Source organism: Narcine bancroftii, chromosome 11 (assembly GCF_036971445.1).
Source record: "Narcine bancroftii isolate sNarBan1 chromosome 11, sNarBan1.hap1, whole genome shotgun sequence".
Classification (NCBI taxonomy): domain Eukaryota; kingdom Metazoa; phylum Chordata; class Chondrichthyes; order Torpediniformes; family Narcinidae; genus Narcine; species Narcine bancroftii.
Window position 1 is genome coordinate 70,106,596 of NC_091479.1, and position 19,181 is coordinate 70,125,776.

The window sequence follows — 19,181 nt, forward strand, 5'->3', positions numbered from 1 at the left end:
TAACCTTAATTTGGATCCAAAGGTAGATAAAACTGGACAAAAGACTAGCAAAAAGAACATAATAGCCAAATTTATGGTTAAATCAATGCAGGAAATGCAACTTTTGGATATATGGAGGAGGCAACACCCAAAGGAGAAGGAATACTCATATTATTTGAGTAGACATAAAACATACTCAAGAATTGACCTGTTCCTGTTGTCAGCCCATATCCAAGGGAGAGTTAGGAAAACGGAATATAAAGCTAGATTGTTATCTGATCATTCACCCCTGTTATTAGCAATAGAACTGGAGGACATCCCACGAAGAACATATAGATGGAGATTAAATTCCATGCTACTTAAAAGACAGGAATTTAGAGAATTTATTGAACACCAATTAAAGTGTACTTTGAAATAAATACGGAATCAGTGAAAAACAAATTTATATTATGGGATGCAATGAAAGCCTTCATCAGAGGGCAGATAATAAGTTATGTAACTAAGATGAAAAAGGACTACAATCGGGAAATAGAACAGTTGGAAAGGGAAATAGCAGGTACAGAAAAAGAACTAGCAACAAGGGAAGATACAACAAAAAGAAGAGAATTGGCGGACAAAAAATAAAATACGAAACATTACAAACATTATAAGCGTAGAAGGTGGAGAAGAACATAATGAAAAAAAAGAACTAGGAGAAAAAACGCACAAAATACTAGCCTGGCAACTTAAAACAGAACAAGCTAAAAGAACTGTATTGGCATCAAGGAAAAAGGACAAACAAATTACATATAACCCAACAGAGATCAATGAAAATTTTAAGGAATTCTATGAATAATTATACCGAACTGAGAACGAAGGGAAAGAAGACAAAATAGTTGAGTTTTTAGCTAAAATTGACCTACCGAAATTGCAAGAAGAGGAGCAAAACAAATTGATAAAACCATTTGAAATAGAGGAAATACAGGATATATTAAAAAAGCTACCGAACAATAAAATGCCTGGAGAGGATGGACTCCCAATAGAATTCTATAAAACATTTAAAGAGTTATTAATTCCTCCTCTCCTGGAAGTAATGAACCAGATTGAAGAAACACAAAACTTGCCAAATTCATGTAAAACAGCAATAATTACAGTAATACCAAAGATGGGGAAGGATCCACTGACACCAGCGTCATATAGACCAACATCTCTACTTAATTCAGATTATAAGATAATAGCAAAACTATTAGCAAACAGATTGGCCAACTGTGTACCTAAAATAGTAAAACTAGATCAAACTGGATTATTTAAGAAAAGACGAACAACAGACAACGTCTAGAAGTTCATTAACTTAATCCATGGAGTACAAGGAAATAAGATACCAACAGTGGCTGTTGCTTCAGACACAAAGAAAACCTTTGACAAGGTAGAATGGAATTATTTATTCAAAGTATTACAGAGGTTCAACCTACCAGAAAAATATATTAATTGGATTAAAGCATTATATAAGGGACCATTGGCGAAGGTGACAGTAAATGGATATATATCGAACCAATTTCAATTAAGTAAGTCAACTAGACAGGGATGTCCACTATCTCCCTCACTGTTCGGTTTAGCAATAGAGCCATTTGCAGAACTGATCAGAACAGAAAATAAATATAAAATCAGTCTATTTGCAGATGACATCATAGGAATGCTTAACAGAACCAGAATTATCAGTAAAAGAATTACATAAGAATTTGAAGGAATATGGAGAAATATCAGGGTTACAAGATCAACGCAAATAAAAGTGAAGTGATGGCAATGAATAATGCGGATTTCACAAAGTTTAAGAAAGAATCACCATTTAAATGGCAAACACAAGCAATCCGATACCTAGGTATTAGACTAGATAATAATCTAGGCCATCTATACAAATTATATTATCAGCCATTAATGAAGAAATTACCAGAAAGAAGCAGCTTTGAATATGTGATTAAAGACACAATGATAATTAAAAGATTTATAACAAATATGTATATCAAACTGCAAGAGAAAGAATGATGAAATAAGCTGTAAACCCAAACAAAAGTGGGAACAAGATCTAAACATAAAGATAAAAAGTGAAATATGGGAAAAGCTATGCTCCAGATCTATGAGAAATACAATAAACATGAGGTTACGCATAACACAATATAATTGGTTACACAGGCTATATAATTACGCCCCAAAAGTTAAATAAATGGGATCCAACAGTATCAGATAGATGTTTTTGCTGTAAGAAGGAAACGGTACATGCAATTTGGGCATGTGAGAAAGTGGAAAAGTTTTGGGAAGATCTAAATCAGGTATTAAATAAAATCACAAAAAGCAACATACCAAAAAATCCAGAGATCTTTCTTCTAAGTAATATAAGAATTAGGCCTCAAATTGGACGAAGAGCAAAAAAGATTTATTACGATAACCTTAGCTGTAGCAAAAAAATGTATAATGTCAACCTGCAAATCAGAAGAGAGCCTGAGAGTATAACAATGGTACATAGAAATGAATTAATGTATTCCATTGGAAAAAATAACATAAAATTTTTAAAAATAAAGTCACATTATTTGAACAAATTTGGGAACCGTACATGGAACACAACAGAGAGGGCTGTCCGCGAAACTCCACCCCCTAAAATGATAGAATAAGAAGACAAAATTACCTGATCCAGTGTGTAAAAGTAGATGACACAATTTTCTTGTTTATTTTCATTGTGTGATGACATTGTTTAATGGGTTTATTGTATTGTACATGTTGAACATTTAATGGGTTTGGAGGGGGGTGGGAAGGAGGGAGAAAGGGGAGAAAATGCCACTGTGTATATTTAAGAAGGAAATGTTTGTGTATTTTGGTCAGTATGGTTCATAATGTGAAAAATTTTTTAAAAGCCTTTGTCAAGAACAAACAATGCCAACTACAATATATTCTCTAACCAGTTCACCAATTTTCTGGAGGGATCTCGAAGGATTTTTGAAAATACAACACATCCCCCAATTGCCCCAAATCTAGTCTCTTGATTGATTATCAAAGAACTTTAATGCATCAGTCAAACATTTCATTTTCATGTCTATGCTGACTTTGCTTAAGTATGCAATGATTTTCTAAGTGTCTTGATTACACATTCTTAATTATTAACTCAAGCATTTTTCCAACTACTGATGTCTACCAGATTCCTCCACTCACCCACACATTTGGAGCAATTTACAATGGCCCATTAACCTTGTTGAAATGCACATCTTTGGGGTGTGGGAGGAAACAGAGTACCACCTCACTGACAAAAGGCAAAGGAGGAAAAACCCAACACCCAACCCCAACCAACCAATTTTCCCCTGCAACCGCTGCAACCGTGTCTGCCTGTCCCGCATCGGACTTGTCAGCCACAAACGAGCCTGCAGCTGACGTGGACTTTTTACCCCCTCCATAAATCTTCGTCCGCGAAGCCAAGCCAAAGAAAGATAGAATATCCAAGCTTCACACAGACACACCTGAGATCAGGAAAGCACTTGAATTTCTGGCCTTGTGGGGCAACACACTCAACAATCGATGCCATTCTGCTGACTAACACCTGCAGCAACTTTGACTCAAAGTTAAAAAGCTGTAGCTTGACATTTGGACTTCACTGGAATCAATTTGGGACAAATGTCCCATTAAGTTAAATAACTCAAGCTATAGGGATGATTTTAAACCATATAGTTGGGTGGGGTTGAGGATTCAAGTGAGAAGAAATTTAAATAGAAATGAACAGCCAATCACACTTTACAGAGGATGCTTTTATATACATTTATAATAACCTTGAGGTGAACTATTTTCCAAACTTTGAATAATTCACCCAGAATTTGAACTTCTTCCACTCTAAAATCACCATCTCACAAAACACTGCAAATAAAATCTCCTTACAATGTAATGCAATCAAACAAACAATGCTTATTTTTTCCAATAACCAAGCATGCAGGAATTTGATTTGCATTATGCATTTCCAAAGAGTAATCTAAACCACACATGTCAAACTCAGGCCCGTGGGCCAAATTTGGCCCGTGATATAATCATTTTTGGCCCACAAGATCATATCAAATGTGTATTAGAGCTGGCTCGCTGGCCGCTGCGCCAGTATAGCGCATGCACAGCTAATACTACAAATCCCAGAATGCTTTGCAAATGTGTTGGTGCCGGCCCGTCAGCCCGTTAATTGCCCCCACCTCCTCTCTTTACTTTCATTAGCACCTGCGACCTGTTGCCTAACTCACATGTAATAAACCCTTTACGAAAAATGGCCAAACGAAAGACAGAAAACAGGACCTTTCAAGACAGGTGGGAGGAAAACTCTGACCCCAGAGTTTGATGAACTTGCATCTAAGAAGAGATGCCAAGTATCTGGTTTAGACCGAGGTGCATCAAAGTAAATCACAGTGTAGCAAGCTAAGCTTGGATTAATATTTTGTTTGGTTAACTTTGGACTGTTCATCGTTGAAAGATTGGATTTTCATTGAAGCAAGTTGTTATTTTTTTGACTTGTTGGCTTGTGAAAAAAAAAACATTTAAAAGGAGCTTAAAGGCTATAGAGAAATATTATTTATTGAATATTTTATTTCTCATTTGTTAATGCTTCTTCTGGAAAGAGTTTAACCAAAACTATTATTAAACATTTATTTTAATAAGAAAAAGTTTAACGTTACATATGTTGAAAGAAGAGAAAACATGCAGATGTTGTTGAAATTTTCAATAAATATTTAGTTTGGCCCACGACTTAGTCCAAGTTTTTAATTTTGGCCCTCTGTGAATTTGAGTTTGACACCCCTGGTCTAAATCTTTCCAAAGCAGTGTATTATTTTTCAGTAGATCCAAATACCAGTTATAATCAAGGTAAGGAAGAGTTATAATAAATGTAAGGAAGAGTTATAATTAATGTAAGGAAGAGTTATAATTAATGTAAGGAAGAGTTATAATTAATGTAAGGAAGGTGTAAGAAAGTCGTGGGGTAAAACATTTTTTCATGGCACTCCAGATGAACCTTTGAATGGTTAAGATGAACAAAGAAATTAAGAAATGGGATCTTCTAACAGGGAAGAAGCCCATTATCCCATTGTGCCTGTCCTGCATCCTCTCAGCCACCAGTCACTACACTGGGACTACACTATAAATTCCTCCTACGTGGATCCATGTCCAACATTAGACAAGGATCAAGATTTAAAAATGTCAGTCTCTACCACTTTCTTTGGGCAGAGGATTACACGTTTGTTAAAAATGGAAAGGTTTGTCTATATCTCTCCAGTCTGGATCTTTTGTCTGTGACTTTTAAAGCGAACACCCTGTGGTTTTTGATCCATTTGGTTATGGACTTGCTCATCGCCGCCCCCCCCCCCCCCCCCCAACCATAATATAAAATTCAAAACCTCTCGTCACGTCGAAGCATTTTAGAAAGATTTAGATTACTTTACGTCTGATTCTTTAACTGATTTCAGGTCAGGAGCGCTGGAACACTGTCCGTAGCAAGGTGCAGATGTCTCGCCTTTAAATCCAGACTGCAGAGGCAACAAGTGCAAAACACACTCTCTCACTTTAATGAAATGTCACCCGATTTTTAAAAAGAAAATCCATTAAAACACCATCAAAATGAGTTTTGCGGTGTCTGAGGGGAAGATTCTTGGTTTTATATTTACACTGGGTTTTTACACCGAAATTTGTCAAGTCAGGAATTTGTCCTCTGAGGTCTTCAAACTTTTTTTAAAAAAGTTAACTTTAAACAATCTGCTTGACAATATTGTCCTTTTTTTTAAAAAAAAAACTGAATCGCCTTCCATATTCTTATGGATTGTGGGAGGGAATCTCAGATTTTTGAGGGAACATTTTTCAAGCCACTTGCTCCTTCACTTTCTAACACCTTTCATACCCCACTTTCCTTTCGCCGGTAACGTCAACATCTCGAACCAAAGTTCCGACCGCAGAACAACAGGAAAAACCGGTTGATGCAGGAACATTTCGGGAAAGTATCTAACAAAGGGTAAACTGTACTCCAAAATAAAACTTCACAGGGAAGTTTCCAAGAGCTCAAACCTGCTTCATCATATATCTCATTCTTTTGATCTTTATAAAGTTACATCCTTTTAAATGTATAAAATTGAATATCTAAATTTTATAAATTATATACATTTTTAAAATTAATAAATTTAATACAAAATAACTATTAGCCCATGATCCCATTCACCCAATTGACCTGGCACATTTTGAACTATGGGAGGAAACCAGAGCCCCCAGAGAAAACCAACACAGACACAGGGAGATTGTACAAACTCCTTACAGTCACCACAGGACTCAAACCCTGGTCCCAATTCTCCACCCACCCCCTGATCTGCACGACAACTTGGTTCGACGCTTCTTGATATCACCGTCTCGTTTTAAGTGACCTCGCCAACAAATTCAAATGCAATTGTGGCCTTTGGCCAAAAATTGGTCTTTTAAATGGTGTTTCCTGACTTATAGGATATGGGTGGTTTAGAGAGAGAACCTGCAACCTGCAAGATGGAAAAGCCTCATTCGGTAAGAAAATGTTACCCCCCCCCCCCCCTCCTCCAAGTACAATTCACACAAGTGACAAACAGCAGTGGAGCAATGAGGATGGGACAACTAAAAGAAGCTGTGAACTTCTCATCGGTTCCGGAAACCACACAAAGCGAGGGAGGCGAACAAGAGCGAGATGAAGGAATTCGCAGCTGCACGAAAATGGGTCAGGTTTGGAAATCCCACCGCTTCCAAATAAGCGAAACTTTACATCTCCACCGCATTTCTTTTCAAATCCAACAGGGTGGCGAAAACCCCTCACTCTGGCCGCTTCTACTGTTCTGTTCACGCAAGGAGGAAGTGAAGCCTCTTGACAGCACCCAAGCCGTGTTCGTCTTCAACTGGCTCGCGCCCGCCGACCTTACCTGGTGGCTATTTTGCCTCAAGGCGTCTTGATCGGGGCTGTCACCGCCACAGGAGGCTGGCTCGCCGGCAACCGGAGCGTCTCTCCTGGACCGGGAAGCGCCCCTGAAAGTTGCCAGCTGCTGGAAGACCTCCAAGCGGTGGGCCGGTAGCTCGGGGGAGTCCCTCTCATGGTCGCAGGACACCTTGCAGCCAAACTGGGCGACGAGGAGAACCCCAACGAGCTTCGATGCCATCCTCCTCCCCGCGAAAAGAAAATGCGCGAAAGTAAGTCGAAAACAAGGAAGTGATTGGAAGTGAAGGGGGGGGGGGGGCGGGGGAGGGGCAGATCGGTTTGGAGCAGCTGGTTGCTAAGCTGTCGCCCGCCGGTTGCTAGGATATGCGGGAGGTTCCCTGGTTTGCACCTGTCGCCACCCCCTTTCATGCCCTGCGCGGTTGGCAGCGACCGACCCCGAGCCCCCGGCTCCCTCCCTCACTCGCCCTGACCCAACACCATCGCGTCCCGGCCTTGAATCTTATTCAAGAGGAAATTGGAGATCAAAGAGAGGACATGAGGTGGAGCCTCAGGATAAGAAGAATCCCAAGAAATTCTACAGGTACATGATGTAAGAATGTGGCTCAGAAGAGGATGGATCCCTTTGTGCGGAGCCAAAGGAGGTTGCTGGGATTTTGACTGAATACATCGTCCTTACAAAGGAGATCATGGAAGTCAAAGAAATGAAGGAACTGAATAGCATGGTGCTGGTCCATATTAGAGCTACCAGGGAGGAGGGCTAGAAGCACCCTCACACCCTGTGGGAAGCTTGGGAGGAAATTGTGGAGGCTCTTGCTGAGCTAGTTGCATCATCTTTTGCCTTGGATGAAGTGCCAGAAAACTGGAGGGTAGCTCATACCGTGCAGTTGTCTAAAAAGGGCAGCGAGGACAGGCGAGGCAATCACAGTTTATTTGATGGTTCTCAAACTAGGTTTAAGGTGAGAGGGGAAAACTTAGGAGGCAATTCTTTTCACTGAGGGTGGTCTGAATCTGGAATGAGCAGCCAGAGGAAACTCAATAGAAGCAGACACAATTAACACTATTCAAAAGAAATTTGGACAGATTGATGGATAAGAGGGGCTTATATGGAAATGGACCAAATGTAGGCAAAATGGTCAAGCCCAGAATGCTAAATCTATGACTCCACCTCAGCCCTCCTTGTATCCCTCCAATTTACCCAACCTCCCCTCAGCCCTCCTAATTCCCCGACTCATTCATTTCCTTCCACATCCAACTTTCTTGTGTTTCTCTAATTTCCTATCCCATTTTCAAGACCCAACTTCCCATAACCATTTTTTACCCCAATCTCGATATAACCCAACTATTCTGCCACCCGTCACTTTCCAAGAGCTCAAACCTGCTTCATCATATATCTCATTCTTTTGATCTTTATAAAGTTACATCCTTATAAAGTTTAAATGTATAAAATTGAATATCTAAATTTTATAAATTATATATATTTTTAAAATTAATAAATTTAATACAAAATAACTATTAGCCCATGATCCCATTCACCCAATTGGCCTGGCACATTTTGAACTATGGGAGGAAACCAGAGCCCCCAGAGAAAACCAACACAGACACAGGGAGATTGTACAAACTCCTTACAGTCACCACAGGACTCAAACCCTGGTCCCAATTCTCCACCCACCACCCCCCCCCCACCCCCTGCTTCAATCCCAGCAAGGTTTCCCTCCAACAGAGCATCTCCACCCTTCACCTTCCCCAACTACTGTAATCTCCTCCCCCAACAGTCTCTCCTCTACTCCCTCTCAAAGAAGGATCATGAAATGTTTGTTATTTTATTTCTTTTGGGGGAAGGAGTGGAGATTCCTTGGACATTGTCCTTCAAAGGGGAATTTAACCCACACTTGGGCTGTTGGTAATTACTGCCACAGTAGTTTCTGCATAACAGCAGGAATTTCAAAATAAGGGTGTGTACATATTTTGGCCTTGTCGCAAAGGACATCAAAACAATTTATTTACATACTCAAACACATACGCCACATAGTCCCTCTTCAAAGACAAGATGTGAAACTTTTTTCCTCCCCCACATAGATCTACACTCTTAATCTCAGTACATTAACTGATTTCCTTAGCTGGTTGGATCATCTGAGCTCAGGTTTTGTCTCTTTCATTGCATTAATTTCTTGAAATGGAAATCTTGCAACTTTGGTTTAACTCTCTGCTGTACTGTGACCCTTAAAAGCAGATGAATCAAATTTAATTTAGAGATACAGCAAGGTCTTCAGGCCCACCAGCCCACACCACCTTGTGACCAATTAACTCATACAGCTTTGGAAGATGGGAGGAGACCAGAGAACCCAGAGCAAACCCAGCAGGACATGGGGAGAATGTACAAACTCCTTACAGACAGTGGCACATACAAACTCAGGTTTCTGGTGCTGTAATAGTGTTCTGGGCAGTGTCTAGTTCCTCCTACAGTGAGCCACAGTAGTGCTTAAGAGACTGGATTTGCTCATCTTTCTAAGCACCCTGATATCTCACTGATGCCTCAGCATGGATATCAATAACTTCTCCATGACTCCCCCGGCTTCAGGAAATCATGATTCCTCTAAGAGGAGGCCACAATGTGCCCAATCTCTCCATGGGGATCCAGCCTGTCAACCCAGTCTACTGGCATTGCATGGCCCAGCAGCCAAGCCCCTATCTTACTAAACCCTTGACTATTGTCCGTCCATCTGGGGAATCCTAATTCCTACCCCCGACGTTCCCCTGCAACTTGTGGGTCACCTCCTGCCTCCTTGTGAGGAGATACTCTATCACACATGCACCTGACAGGACACCCACATCGGTTTCTTCCCACTGTTCAAAACATACTGGGGGTGTAAGCTAATTAGGTGCAAATTGGGCGGCATGGACTTGTAGGCCAAAATGGTGTGCTATATGTCAAAAAAATAAATTACATGTAAATTTAAAATCAGGAATTTCTTGCCAGTGGACGCATGAACTAATGAACTGGAGCAATGAGTTCCTGTTTGCAACATTGACATCACATCAGTTTTGCATCTGTCCCATTTGAGAGAGCATCCCTAACAATAGAACGCTTCCTCAAATTGTCATCATAATCTCCCTAGTCATCAAACTTCTAGCAGGTTGAAGCAAATGACTGTAGAACAAAACAATTTAAAACAAAAGCAGAAAATCTTGGAAGTGTGCAAGAACATCAGGAGAGAGAGAGAAAAATGGGGTCCACATTTTTGGTCAAGAACCCTTCTTCAGAACTAGAAAAATGAGAAGACCAACATGATTTATGTTGCAAAGAGGTGGTTGAGTGCAGGGGACAAATGTCTTTGATAAAGTTCAGGACAAAACCTCAGGGTAATAGTTTAATAAAAAGACAAATTGAATCAAAGGTACGGACACATCTGTGAGTAAAGGGAGTTTATGTGAAATTGTTAAACTCATTATGAAGTCTTTAGGTTGTAATATGCTAATTTAGATGATGGGTACTTTTTCTTTAATTTGCGCTGAGAATTGTTGAAGTATCGGAAAACAAAGGCAAAGAGCCAATGACAAGTGATTGAAAGGTCAGGTTGCATGGAGGTGTTCTACAGAGCAATCCCCCAATTTTCTTCTGGTTCTCTAATACAGAGAATCTAATCCATCGTGAGGACTGATTGCAATATATTGATTGGAAGTGGTCCATATAAATCATTTTTTCATTGGAAGATTTTAGAACCTGCTTAGTGGGAAAGGAAGCATGAAGGGACACTTATAAAGGAAAGTGCCATGAGAAGGTGATAGATTCCTTGATGTTGTGGTTGCAGAATGCCAAATCTTAATGATCCAATAGTGGGCCAGATTCTTAGTGGTCCTGTGATTATGGTACAACTTGGCAAAATTATGCTCATATTACATGGTAGAATAAGGTGTCAAATATGAATTTTGGGAATGTTGGATGTTGGTAATTGCAAATAATTATTCTTTCTAACATTTGGAGAATATGAAATGAGAAAGAAAGGTTACATTCGACCATGAAAGTCACGATTCGACTAAGCTTGGTCAACACACAGAGCTCTCTTAATCTCTCCAGTATAAATTCTAAGAAGAGCTGTGTTGGTCAAAAATTTGAGCCCTGAGAAAGGATTAACTTAACTTTGTTCATGCTGTGCATTCCAACATTTACTGATTTTATTTCACCTGATCTACAATAACAACTTGTTTTGACATCAAGCACCACTCACACACTGAGTTGTTCTGTGCCAAAAAAAAAAGAGTACAAATCCATTAGTTCCATTGAGGAGAAATAGGTATGTGCATGTGTAATGGCTGCCACATGGTGAAATCAGACCCATATTGCATGGGTATTGATGTGCGTATGCCTCATGTGAATTATAATCTATTTTAAACTACCATAACTCTTTCAGCATAAGCTCAACTGCGAAGGATTATGACTACAGTGTAATGTGGCTGCGTTGTAAAAAACATTTGGCAGAAATCCAACCACACCCATTGATGGCCATATCCTCATTTTTCTTGGCTTCCTCAGTAATTGTTCAGGTCTAAGTTATGACCTTCAAGCTCAGAGTGTTTGCAGTGTATTAACCTGTTTACATATGACTGGTGCATATGAGCTGTAAACAAGTGGTGCAAGATGCTTTAATGCTTACATGAAAACTGGCATTAAAAATCTCTCCAGAATAACTGAGATCTCATTGCAGAGAGTCCTTATGGATTTTGCTGCCAGAGTTAATTTAATGGGATAAGTGCTTATCTTTCATCCATTTTTCCTGTTGACTGCAATTTGATTAATCAATAGGGATTTGAAAGTAAAAGTGAAAAAACAACAAAAGTACACAACCAGCTTATAGTGGAAAATAAGACATTTGAAATCTAGCAGATATAAAACAATGTTACCTGAAGTAATGTGGTAGCCCAGCATTACATAGTTTTCTCCTGTTTAACAGGAAGATATAGTTTATTCTGGCATTAAGAGCATTAAAAATGAGCCATTTGTTGAGCACGTTTAACGACTACGGACATCCCAATGGGCTTTAAGTTAATCGGGTTCTTTTGCAATCTAGACAGGGTTGCAACACTGGAAACACAAGAGGCGATTTGAGCATATAAACAAACAGCATGTGATGATCAGGTAATCTGTTGGTTGAGGGATAAATATTGGGTAGAACACCTGCTCTTTTTAATTTAGTGCCAAAATCACAGACAGAGGCTTAGACTTGATGTCTCACTGTGCAATGCTTCCATGCATTAAAGGACATATTTGCATTATCATATAAACAGAAATGAGAATGAATGCTTTATTGTGTGGTTATGAAACTTGTTTCAGTTACAGCAAATGATAATAAGAAAAATGTTAGGGAGTACAGGAATGAGCAAGAAAATGGGCTTTGGGCAGATTTATCCATTAAGGGACAACAAGCCCAGAATAGCCTTACCCTCTATTTCCAGTGCACAGATTCTTAAAGTGCACCACAACAAGTAGCTGTCAGATTCAGATGGTTTTCATTAGAAAGCTAACTTCTGGTGATTTTTTTTTTCAGATTGGCAACTCCATCCATGAACCTTCCACCTGCCATTTAGTCACCTTCTCAAACCCAAGGTCAACTTGCCAGTTTCCTGCAATAAACGTTTTTTCAGTGACATTGGAAGCCACCAGTATGAACCAGTTTGCTCACTTGGAAAGTGTAAATTGATTCTGTTGGTGTGTAATAAGTTGTCAGTCAAGGCTGAAACCGTCAAAACTTATTTGTTTAGTGGATGGAAACTTGAGATCAAATGAAGCTAAATTCCTGACCATGAGACCTAGTTAGGGTGTTTCTTGCTTGTGGCCTGAAGGATGACACGTGAGAAAGATTTGATAAAAATCCAACTTCTAATAATTTATCATGCTTAAAAGTACCTTCCCATTGTTGTGTTGAAAAAAAGCATCAGGTTCGATGGGTTCACAGAAAGATGAGTCTGACACAAGGGTTTGTAATCATACATAATTTTTATTGAGCGAGGGAAATTCGTAACAGGAATAAAACACACATGCGCACTATTTATAAAAGAGTGTGGGAAGATATTAAACAGTACTATACATAATTACTAATTCACATAGGCGATGCAGACATTTGCACCATAAGTAGGGGTTCTACACCCTCCTGGACCCTGAATCATCGGGAAGTGGCTCGAGTACACATTATACATAGGAGTATACACATAGTCCCGGACCTCTGATTGTCAGGAGGTGCAGCTCTACTGCGCATTGACCTATAGCAATACTATGACTCAGCTTCAGTAGAGTGCACACCTGACCTGCGATCCTTCCAAGCAATGTCCACAGTAGCGACCTGGCATGGAGTGGTGTCCAGGACTCAAACCATGAGGCAGAGAGAGCAAAATGTGCTCTGTGCTGTGTCTAGCCAATAGTGATTTGAATTAGTCAAAGGCAAGGTGTGCATTAATTAGTGGCTGGAGGCCAGCCTTGACTGACAAGTGATAAGTTCCAGACGGGGAGGACACGTGACCACCCAAAACACACACATTCCAGACAGGCAGGCAGGCAGGGAGGCCACATTTCCTCCACACGCAACACCCATGCCTGAATAACTCAAGTTAAATGAATGCTAAGAGTTGGATATTAGAGAAGCATGTGAAACAGGAAGGCTTTGATGTTTTATCTCAATAGACAGACAAAGGTTTTGTCATCTTCATGACCCCAATTCATTTGCAGAACTCAAAAGAAAAGTGCAGAGCATTTGAAAATTGATTTCACTCAGAGATTAAAGGTATTGTGATCATTTTCAGATGCCAGTGATCAGGACCGGGATCCAATTCCACGCTGTGCATAAAGAGTTTGTGTGTTCTCCCTGTGTCTGCGTGGGTTTCCTCCGGGTGCTCCAGTTTCCTCCCAGACTTCAAAACGTACCCGAGATTGTAGGTCTATCGGGTGTAATTGGGCAGAATGGGCCCATGGGCCATAAGGGGCTGTTACTGAGCTGTATGTCTCAATTAAATAAATTTTAAAATTTAAATATAAAAAATATTAACACCGACTGAGAAATTCAGCTCTCAATCTTTCATCAGGATTTTTGTTGCCTTAGCACAATTTTTTCCTTGCAAAATCACCCCAAAATACATAAATAGCAGTGCAACTCCAGTAAGACTTTCAACTTTGATGCCCAAGTTATTTGGTGTCATTAAGCCCTGAATCCTATTACTTAGGAGGCAAGCACTCAAACTGTACTTTGTGACTTCATATATTGGCTTTGCTGTGCCTTGACCTCTTTGGCCGTGAAAGGAAAAGTTATGGTCACTTTTAGGATCATTTTACAGCTTACTGTTGCTTTAGGGATGTGACCCAAACACCGAGGAGATTTCATTTACTCTAAAAAAAAGTATTTTCCTATATTGCAAGCTTCCTCAAAGTTCAGACATGCAAGGACTTCACTGATTTGTTTGAACAGACTTCTTTGACAAAATCTTGTCTGTATCTCTGGAGGGTTTCTGTAGCTCCCATGAACACTCTGTGGGTGTTCACCACTGAGACCCTTCAAGACCCTCATGGAATACCATCCCACCTTCATCCCATCATTGCAGCATCTATTCATTCTGTAGCCAAGTTCCCTCCTCTATGGCTGGAAGAATTTAGCATGCAACTTGCCTTCCCCTCCCTACCTTCCTCCAACCATCAAATGCTTGTGAGTTAATTGCTGAGATTGCATCTGCTTGGCTGAATGTTGGCACCTGTGAGAAATTAAAAGAGAAGACCATGCTGGAAAGGATAATCCCGCAAGGATCCTCACAAAACATGTTCGGGTGACCAGCATCCTGCTTCAATGTCTTTAAAAAGTAGTAAATAAATCTCTAGCCTCGGATTATTTTTAAATACTTTATTAATGATTTTCCAAACAAGCTCAAACAATTATCAATATTATCGATGCTAATTTTGACAACATCGATACTGATTACAATTTAGAATTATCAATTCTATACAAGATTTTCTGTAGAGTTCAAGCTTTTTCTGTCCCCTTCCCTTTCCCCCCCCCCCCCCCCCCATCCACCTTTAACACTTAACCAACCACAAAGTTCACAACAAAGGTATGAAACACATATCAGGGGTTAATGGGTTTGTCACGTTACAGCGGACAGTGTTCAGAGTATTTTCTTTCTCTTGAATTTTCCTGGCTGGGATCGAGTGGACACCCCCCCACCCCCACTAATTGAGGGGTAGACAGGAAAGGTAGGCCAGCAAGGCAGGATGGACCACACAATAATTGTGCTCCTATGGAATTTAGGTATGACCCCTGGATTATTCTTGACTTTTGATTAAAGAGCAGACAGTCTGACCAGTACCATTAAAAAGGAAAAGGAAACAAAAGTCATGCATTAAGATTAATGGCAAGACAATGCAAAAAGTTATTTTTCATTTGTGTCCAAGGTAGCATTAGCATATATAGATGAAATCAAATGGCGCATCACCTCGTCCAGCATATGCTTTCGTTTTTTCTTGCTGACAAAAGCTGCTATTGATTAAAGACCGGGCATAGAAAGTTAAAATGTGAGCAGTGGTGACACCTGGTGGACATTAAGTGTAAAATTTATTTCAACATAAATCCAAAGAGTAAATGGAAGCTTTGACAGCAAAATTTTAGTATTTACTGCTAAAATTTAAAGAGGTAACCTAACTTCCCCTGTGGTCACTTAATAGAACGATCACCAAAAATTGCTGTTGACTCATTCTTATAGCATTCAGGCAGTTCAATTTTTATGAACCAGTTCCTGCAGAGGTTGATGAAGGCGAAGGGGCTGCCAGAGAAAGTGTTAAGAGGCAGGCGCAAATATAACATTTAAAAGACATTTGGATAGGCACATGGGTAAGAAAGGGATTTGGGTCAAGAGCATGCTGCAAGGGCAGAAAATATTACAGCAAAATAAGATAGTAGCAAAGATGTGGCTTAGCAATTGTATCCACTTGATAAAAAGATCAAGAGAATGTTTCCAGGTGAAACTATTGACCAAGATTAGGTTCAGATTCTTTTCTTAACTGCCAAAAATAATCACAGTTTTCCGAACAGTGAAGAAATAATATCCATTCAATAACATGAATAATAACTGTTTGTACAGTTTAACAAACCAGGTTAGATTGAATTTAAAAATGCTTTCACATTTATCCTATGGCAGAAGCAGTATAATACGTGACGCTTCCACGAAATTAAAAAAGCGTTTGTGTTTTTTGTTGTTTTACTCACAATGTTGGAGGCACAGGTGAACCACATTGCAAGTTGATTGCCTCCATGCCCTCCACAATAGCCTCTGCCACCCCAGGGTCACAAGGCTCTACCATTTTGTGAGGTTCCATAACCTCCCCTATTCAGTGGAGGAAGTCATGAGCTGACTAGCAGTTGCCCAGTCTGTGTAGAATGCAAGCTGCAAATTTTGCAGACCAGAGAGAGCCCAACTCATCAAGGCCACTCACCCCTTCGAACATCTCAGCATGCACTTCAAGGGGCTCCTCCCGTCCATGAATCGGAACATCTACTCTCTGAGCATTGTGGTCGAGTACTCACATTTCCCATTCACCATCCCTTGCCCCGACATTACCACATCCACAGTCATTAAAGCACTCCACACAATATTCACTCTGTTTGGATACCCCAGTTACGTTCATAGCTACCAGGGATCTGCTTTCATGAGTGAGGAGTTGGGCCAATACTTCCTTTCCAGGAGCATAGCTACAAGCAGAACCACAAGTTACAACCCCTGCAGGAATGGGCAGGTGGAGAGGGAGAATGGTACGATCTGGAAGGCATTCCTTTTGGCTCTCAAGTCGAAAAGGATGCTCATACCCCAGTGGCAAGAGGTCCTTTCAGAAGCGCTGCATGCCACCAGGTCCCTACTTTGCACGGCAACTAACGCAACACCCCATGAAAAATTGTTCTCCTTCCCTAGGAGGTCAGTGTCGGGAACCACGCTGCCAGTCTGCCTGATGATGCTGGGGCTGGTGCTTCTCCGGAAGCATGTTAGAACGCAAAAGATGGACCCACTGGTCAAGGAAGTGCCAGTAAGCGCTGGTAAAGTACCAGGGCGGACAGAACGATAGTGTCTATCCAGGACCTGGCGTGAGCAGGGGCCCCAGCACAGGAGATGCACCTGATACCCCTGGGCAGCAACCAGTTGGCCTCAGGGATCACCCTGACAAGCGAAGTAGTGATCCCACCTCCTCCAAAATGGTCCCCTGAGTGTTCCCACCCACCCCCCCCCCTCACTGGAGTGTTCTGCGAGGATGTCTGGACATGTCCTCACTGGGCTGGGCAGGCTGGCCCATCTTTTGTACTTTAGCCCCTCCCCATAAGATCCCCTAATAAAGACTGAGACCCCTAGCCGCCTCCCTCATACCCGCATTGGACATGAGCCAGCAGCATGTAGAGGCATGTCTGGGCCTTCTGATTAATAAAGCCTTTGACTGCTTGCTTCGTATCTGCAAGTGGTGATTGATCGCACTACACAACCTAATTCTCTTCCACACATCAACAAATTCTACAACTTGTCTACACACCAGGGGTCATTTACAATGGCTAACTCACCTATCAAAATTCAAAATTGTAAGATGTGGGAAGAACGAAGGTTCCCAGGGGAAATCCAGACAGTCACTGGGCTTTGACAGTGAACTCAGGTTGCTGGAGTTGTGAAGGCTGCAGCTCTACTAATTGCACTTCTGTGTCACCACAAACAAACTAATCTCTGTTTCACTCTCCATAGATTCTGCCTGCACTGCTTTAGGGAAGAGGGGCGCTTAGATAGCTACTGATAGAGTAAGTCACAACCTACTGAGGTCCAGTAAATAGAATTAATAAAATTTAACAGCAATGCAGGGATTGTCTTACCATTCGATTATAGTTGCAATGCTTTGAAGTAACAGGGATGGATTTTGAATTGTTGAAATGCCTAACAGAAAGGCTAAAAGTGAGACAGCCCCAGAAGCCTATCCCGCAGACTGAAGCCTGGGCTTCGCCTGATCCTGTTTTCTTGGGCAGCTCACTGTCAGACCAGGAGGAACAGGTAACTGTCTTCGAGTGGCTAAAGCTAATAATTCTGAGTGAACTTTGTAAAGAAATTGTAAAGACTGTAAAAATGGAATGGTAAGACAATCCCTGCATTGCTGTTAAATTTTATTAATTCTATTTACTGGACCTCAGTAGGTTGTGACTTACTCTATCAGTAGCTATCTAAGCGCCCCTCTTCCCTAAAGCAGGGCAGGCAGAATCTATGGAGAGTGAAACAGAGATTAGTTTGTTTGTGGTGACACAGAAGTGCAATTAGTAGAGCTGCAGCCTAACAACTCCAGCAACCTGAGTTCACTGTCAATTTTGCCAGCTTAGTGTTTATTTTTAATGATTCATACTCCCATTAACACCAGGTAGCAGGAATAGTGGAATCACTGTAAGATTCCCAATTCCTTATACGATTCTTCATTTATCTTGGCTACAAAGTAAGGACTATTATCTGAACTCAGTTCCTCAGGCAGTCCATAACAGAGGGTTATTTCTATGAACAAAATTTTAAACTAATAGTCAAAGCAGAATTGTCTTTAAATAAAAAGAAAAATGGCCAATTATAAACATGGAAAATGGCCTCCTGGCCATTTGGATGCCACCATGTCTTTACAGTAAGATATTTATCATTCCCTCCTTGCCAATGTGGGATCATTATGCATATAGTCAAGCAACAAAGATATCAAGTACTGTACACATGTTTGGCCAGACAGCATAACCTTATCATTGAGTATTTGTCTGCAAAATTTGCTGTTTGCATTTTTTTGTGCAATTCTTGTCTGTTGCTGAGTTGCTGCACTTCAATGCAGTCAGAAATCATATCATCTTGTTAATTTTCAATATAACCACTTATTTTTCCATTTCTTTTGATGGATTGTTGGAACACTAGTTAAAGAGTCCTCAGCTAAAAGAAAATTGGAGTGTTTAGGTGGTCATGATGTACATTCAATGATTATCAAGCATTGTTCTACTTCAAAGCATATAGTCGCGGGCCTGGAGGAGGGGCACCTGTTTGCCACCTCAGGATACCTCTGTGTCTCTTACACCTGTGAGTGTTGGACTGACAGTGTTTTGGTTAGTTGCTGTACATAGGTGACCATAGGTGACCATTTTGTCAATTAACGCATGTAAATCTAAAGTAATGTCACGTCAGTCTTAGGATTTTAACCTGTCCTGGCATGCGGGGTTATACTCATTTCAAATAATGCCAGTGGCAATACCTTGATCCAATT

The 19,181-nt window shown here is 40.6% G+C and overlaps 1 protein-coding gene and 1 long non-coding RNA gene across 2 annotated transcripts in view; one reads left to right on the top strand and one right to left on the bottom strand.

Annotated features, from left to right (window-relative positions):
- LOC138745872 (sortilin-like) overlaps window positions 1-7,171 on the bottom strand; it is a 125,463-nt gene extending 118,292 nt beyond the window's left edge. Inside the window, exon 1 of the mRNA XM_069903324.1 lies at window positions 6,897-7,171. Coding sequence (XP_069759425.1) covers window positions 6,897-7,130 — 234 coding nt within the window. The 5' untranslated portion in view covers window positions 7,131-7,171. The remainder of the gene's footprint in view (window positions 1-6,896) is intronic.
- On the top strand, window positions 6,221-14,772 carry LOC138745873 (uncharacterized). The gene is made up of 2 exons (XR_011346557.1): window positions 6,221-7,161; window positions 12,454-14,772. It is a non-coding gene; the product is annotated as an uncharacterized lncRNA (long non-coding RNA).
- The last annotated feature ends 4,409 nt before the right edge of the window (window positions 14,773-19,181 follow it).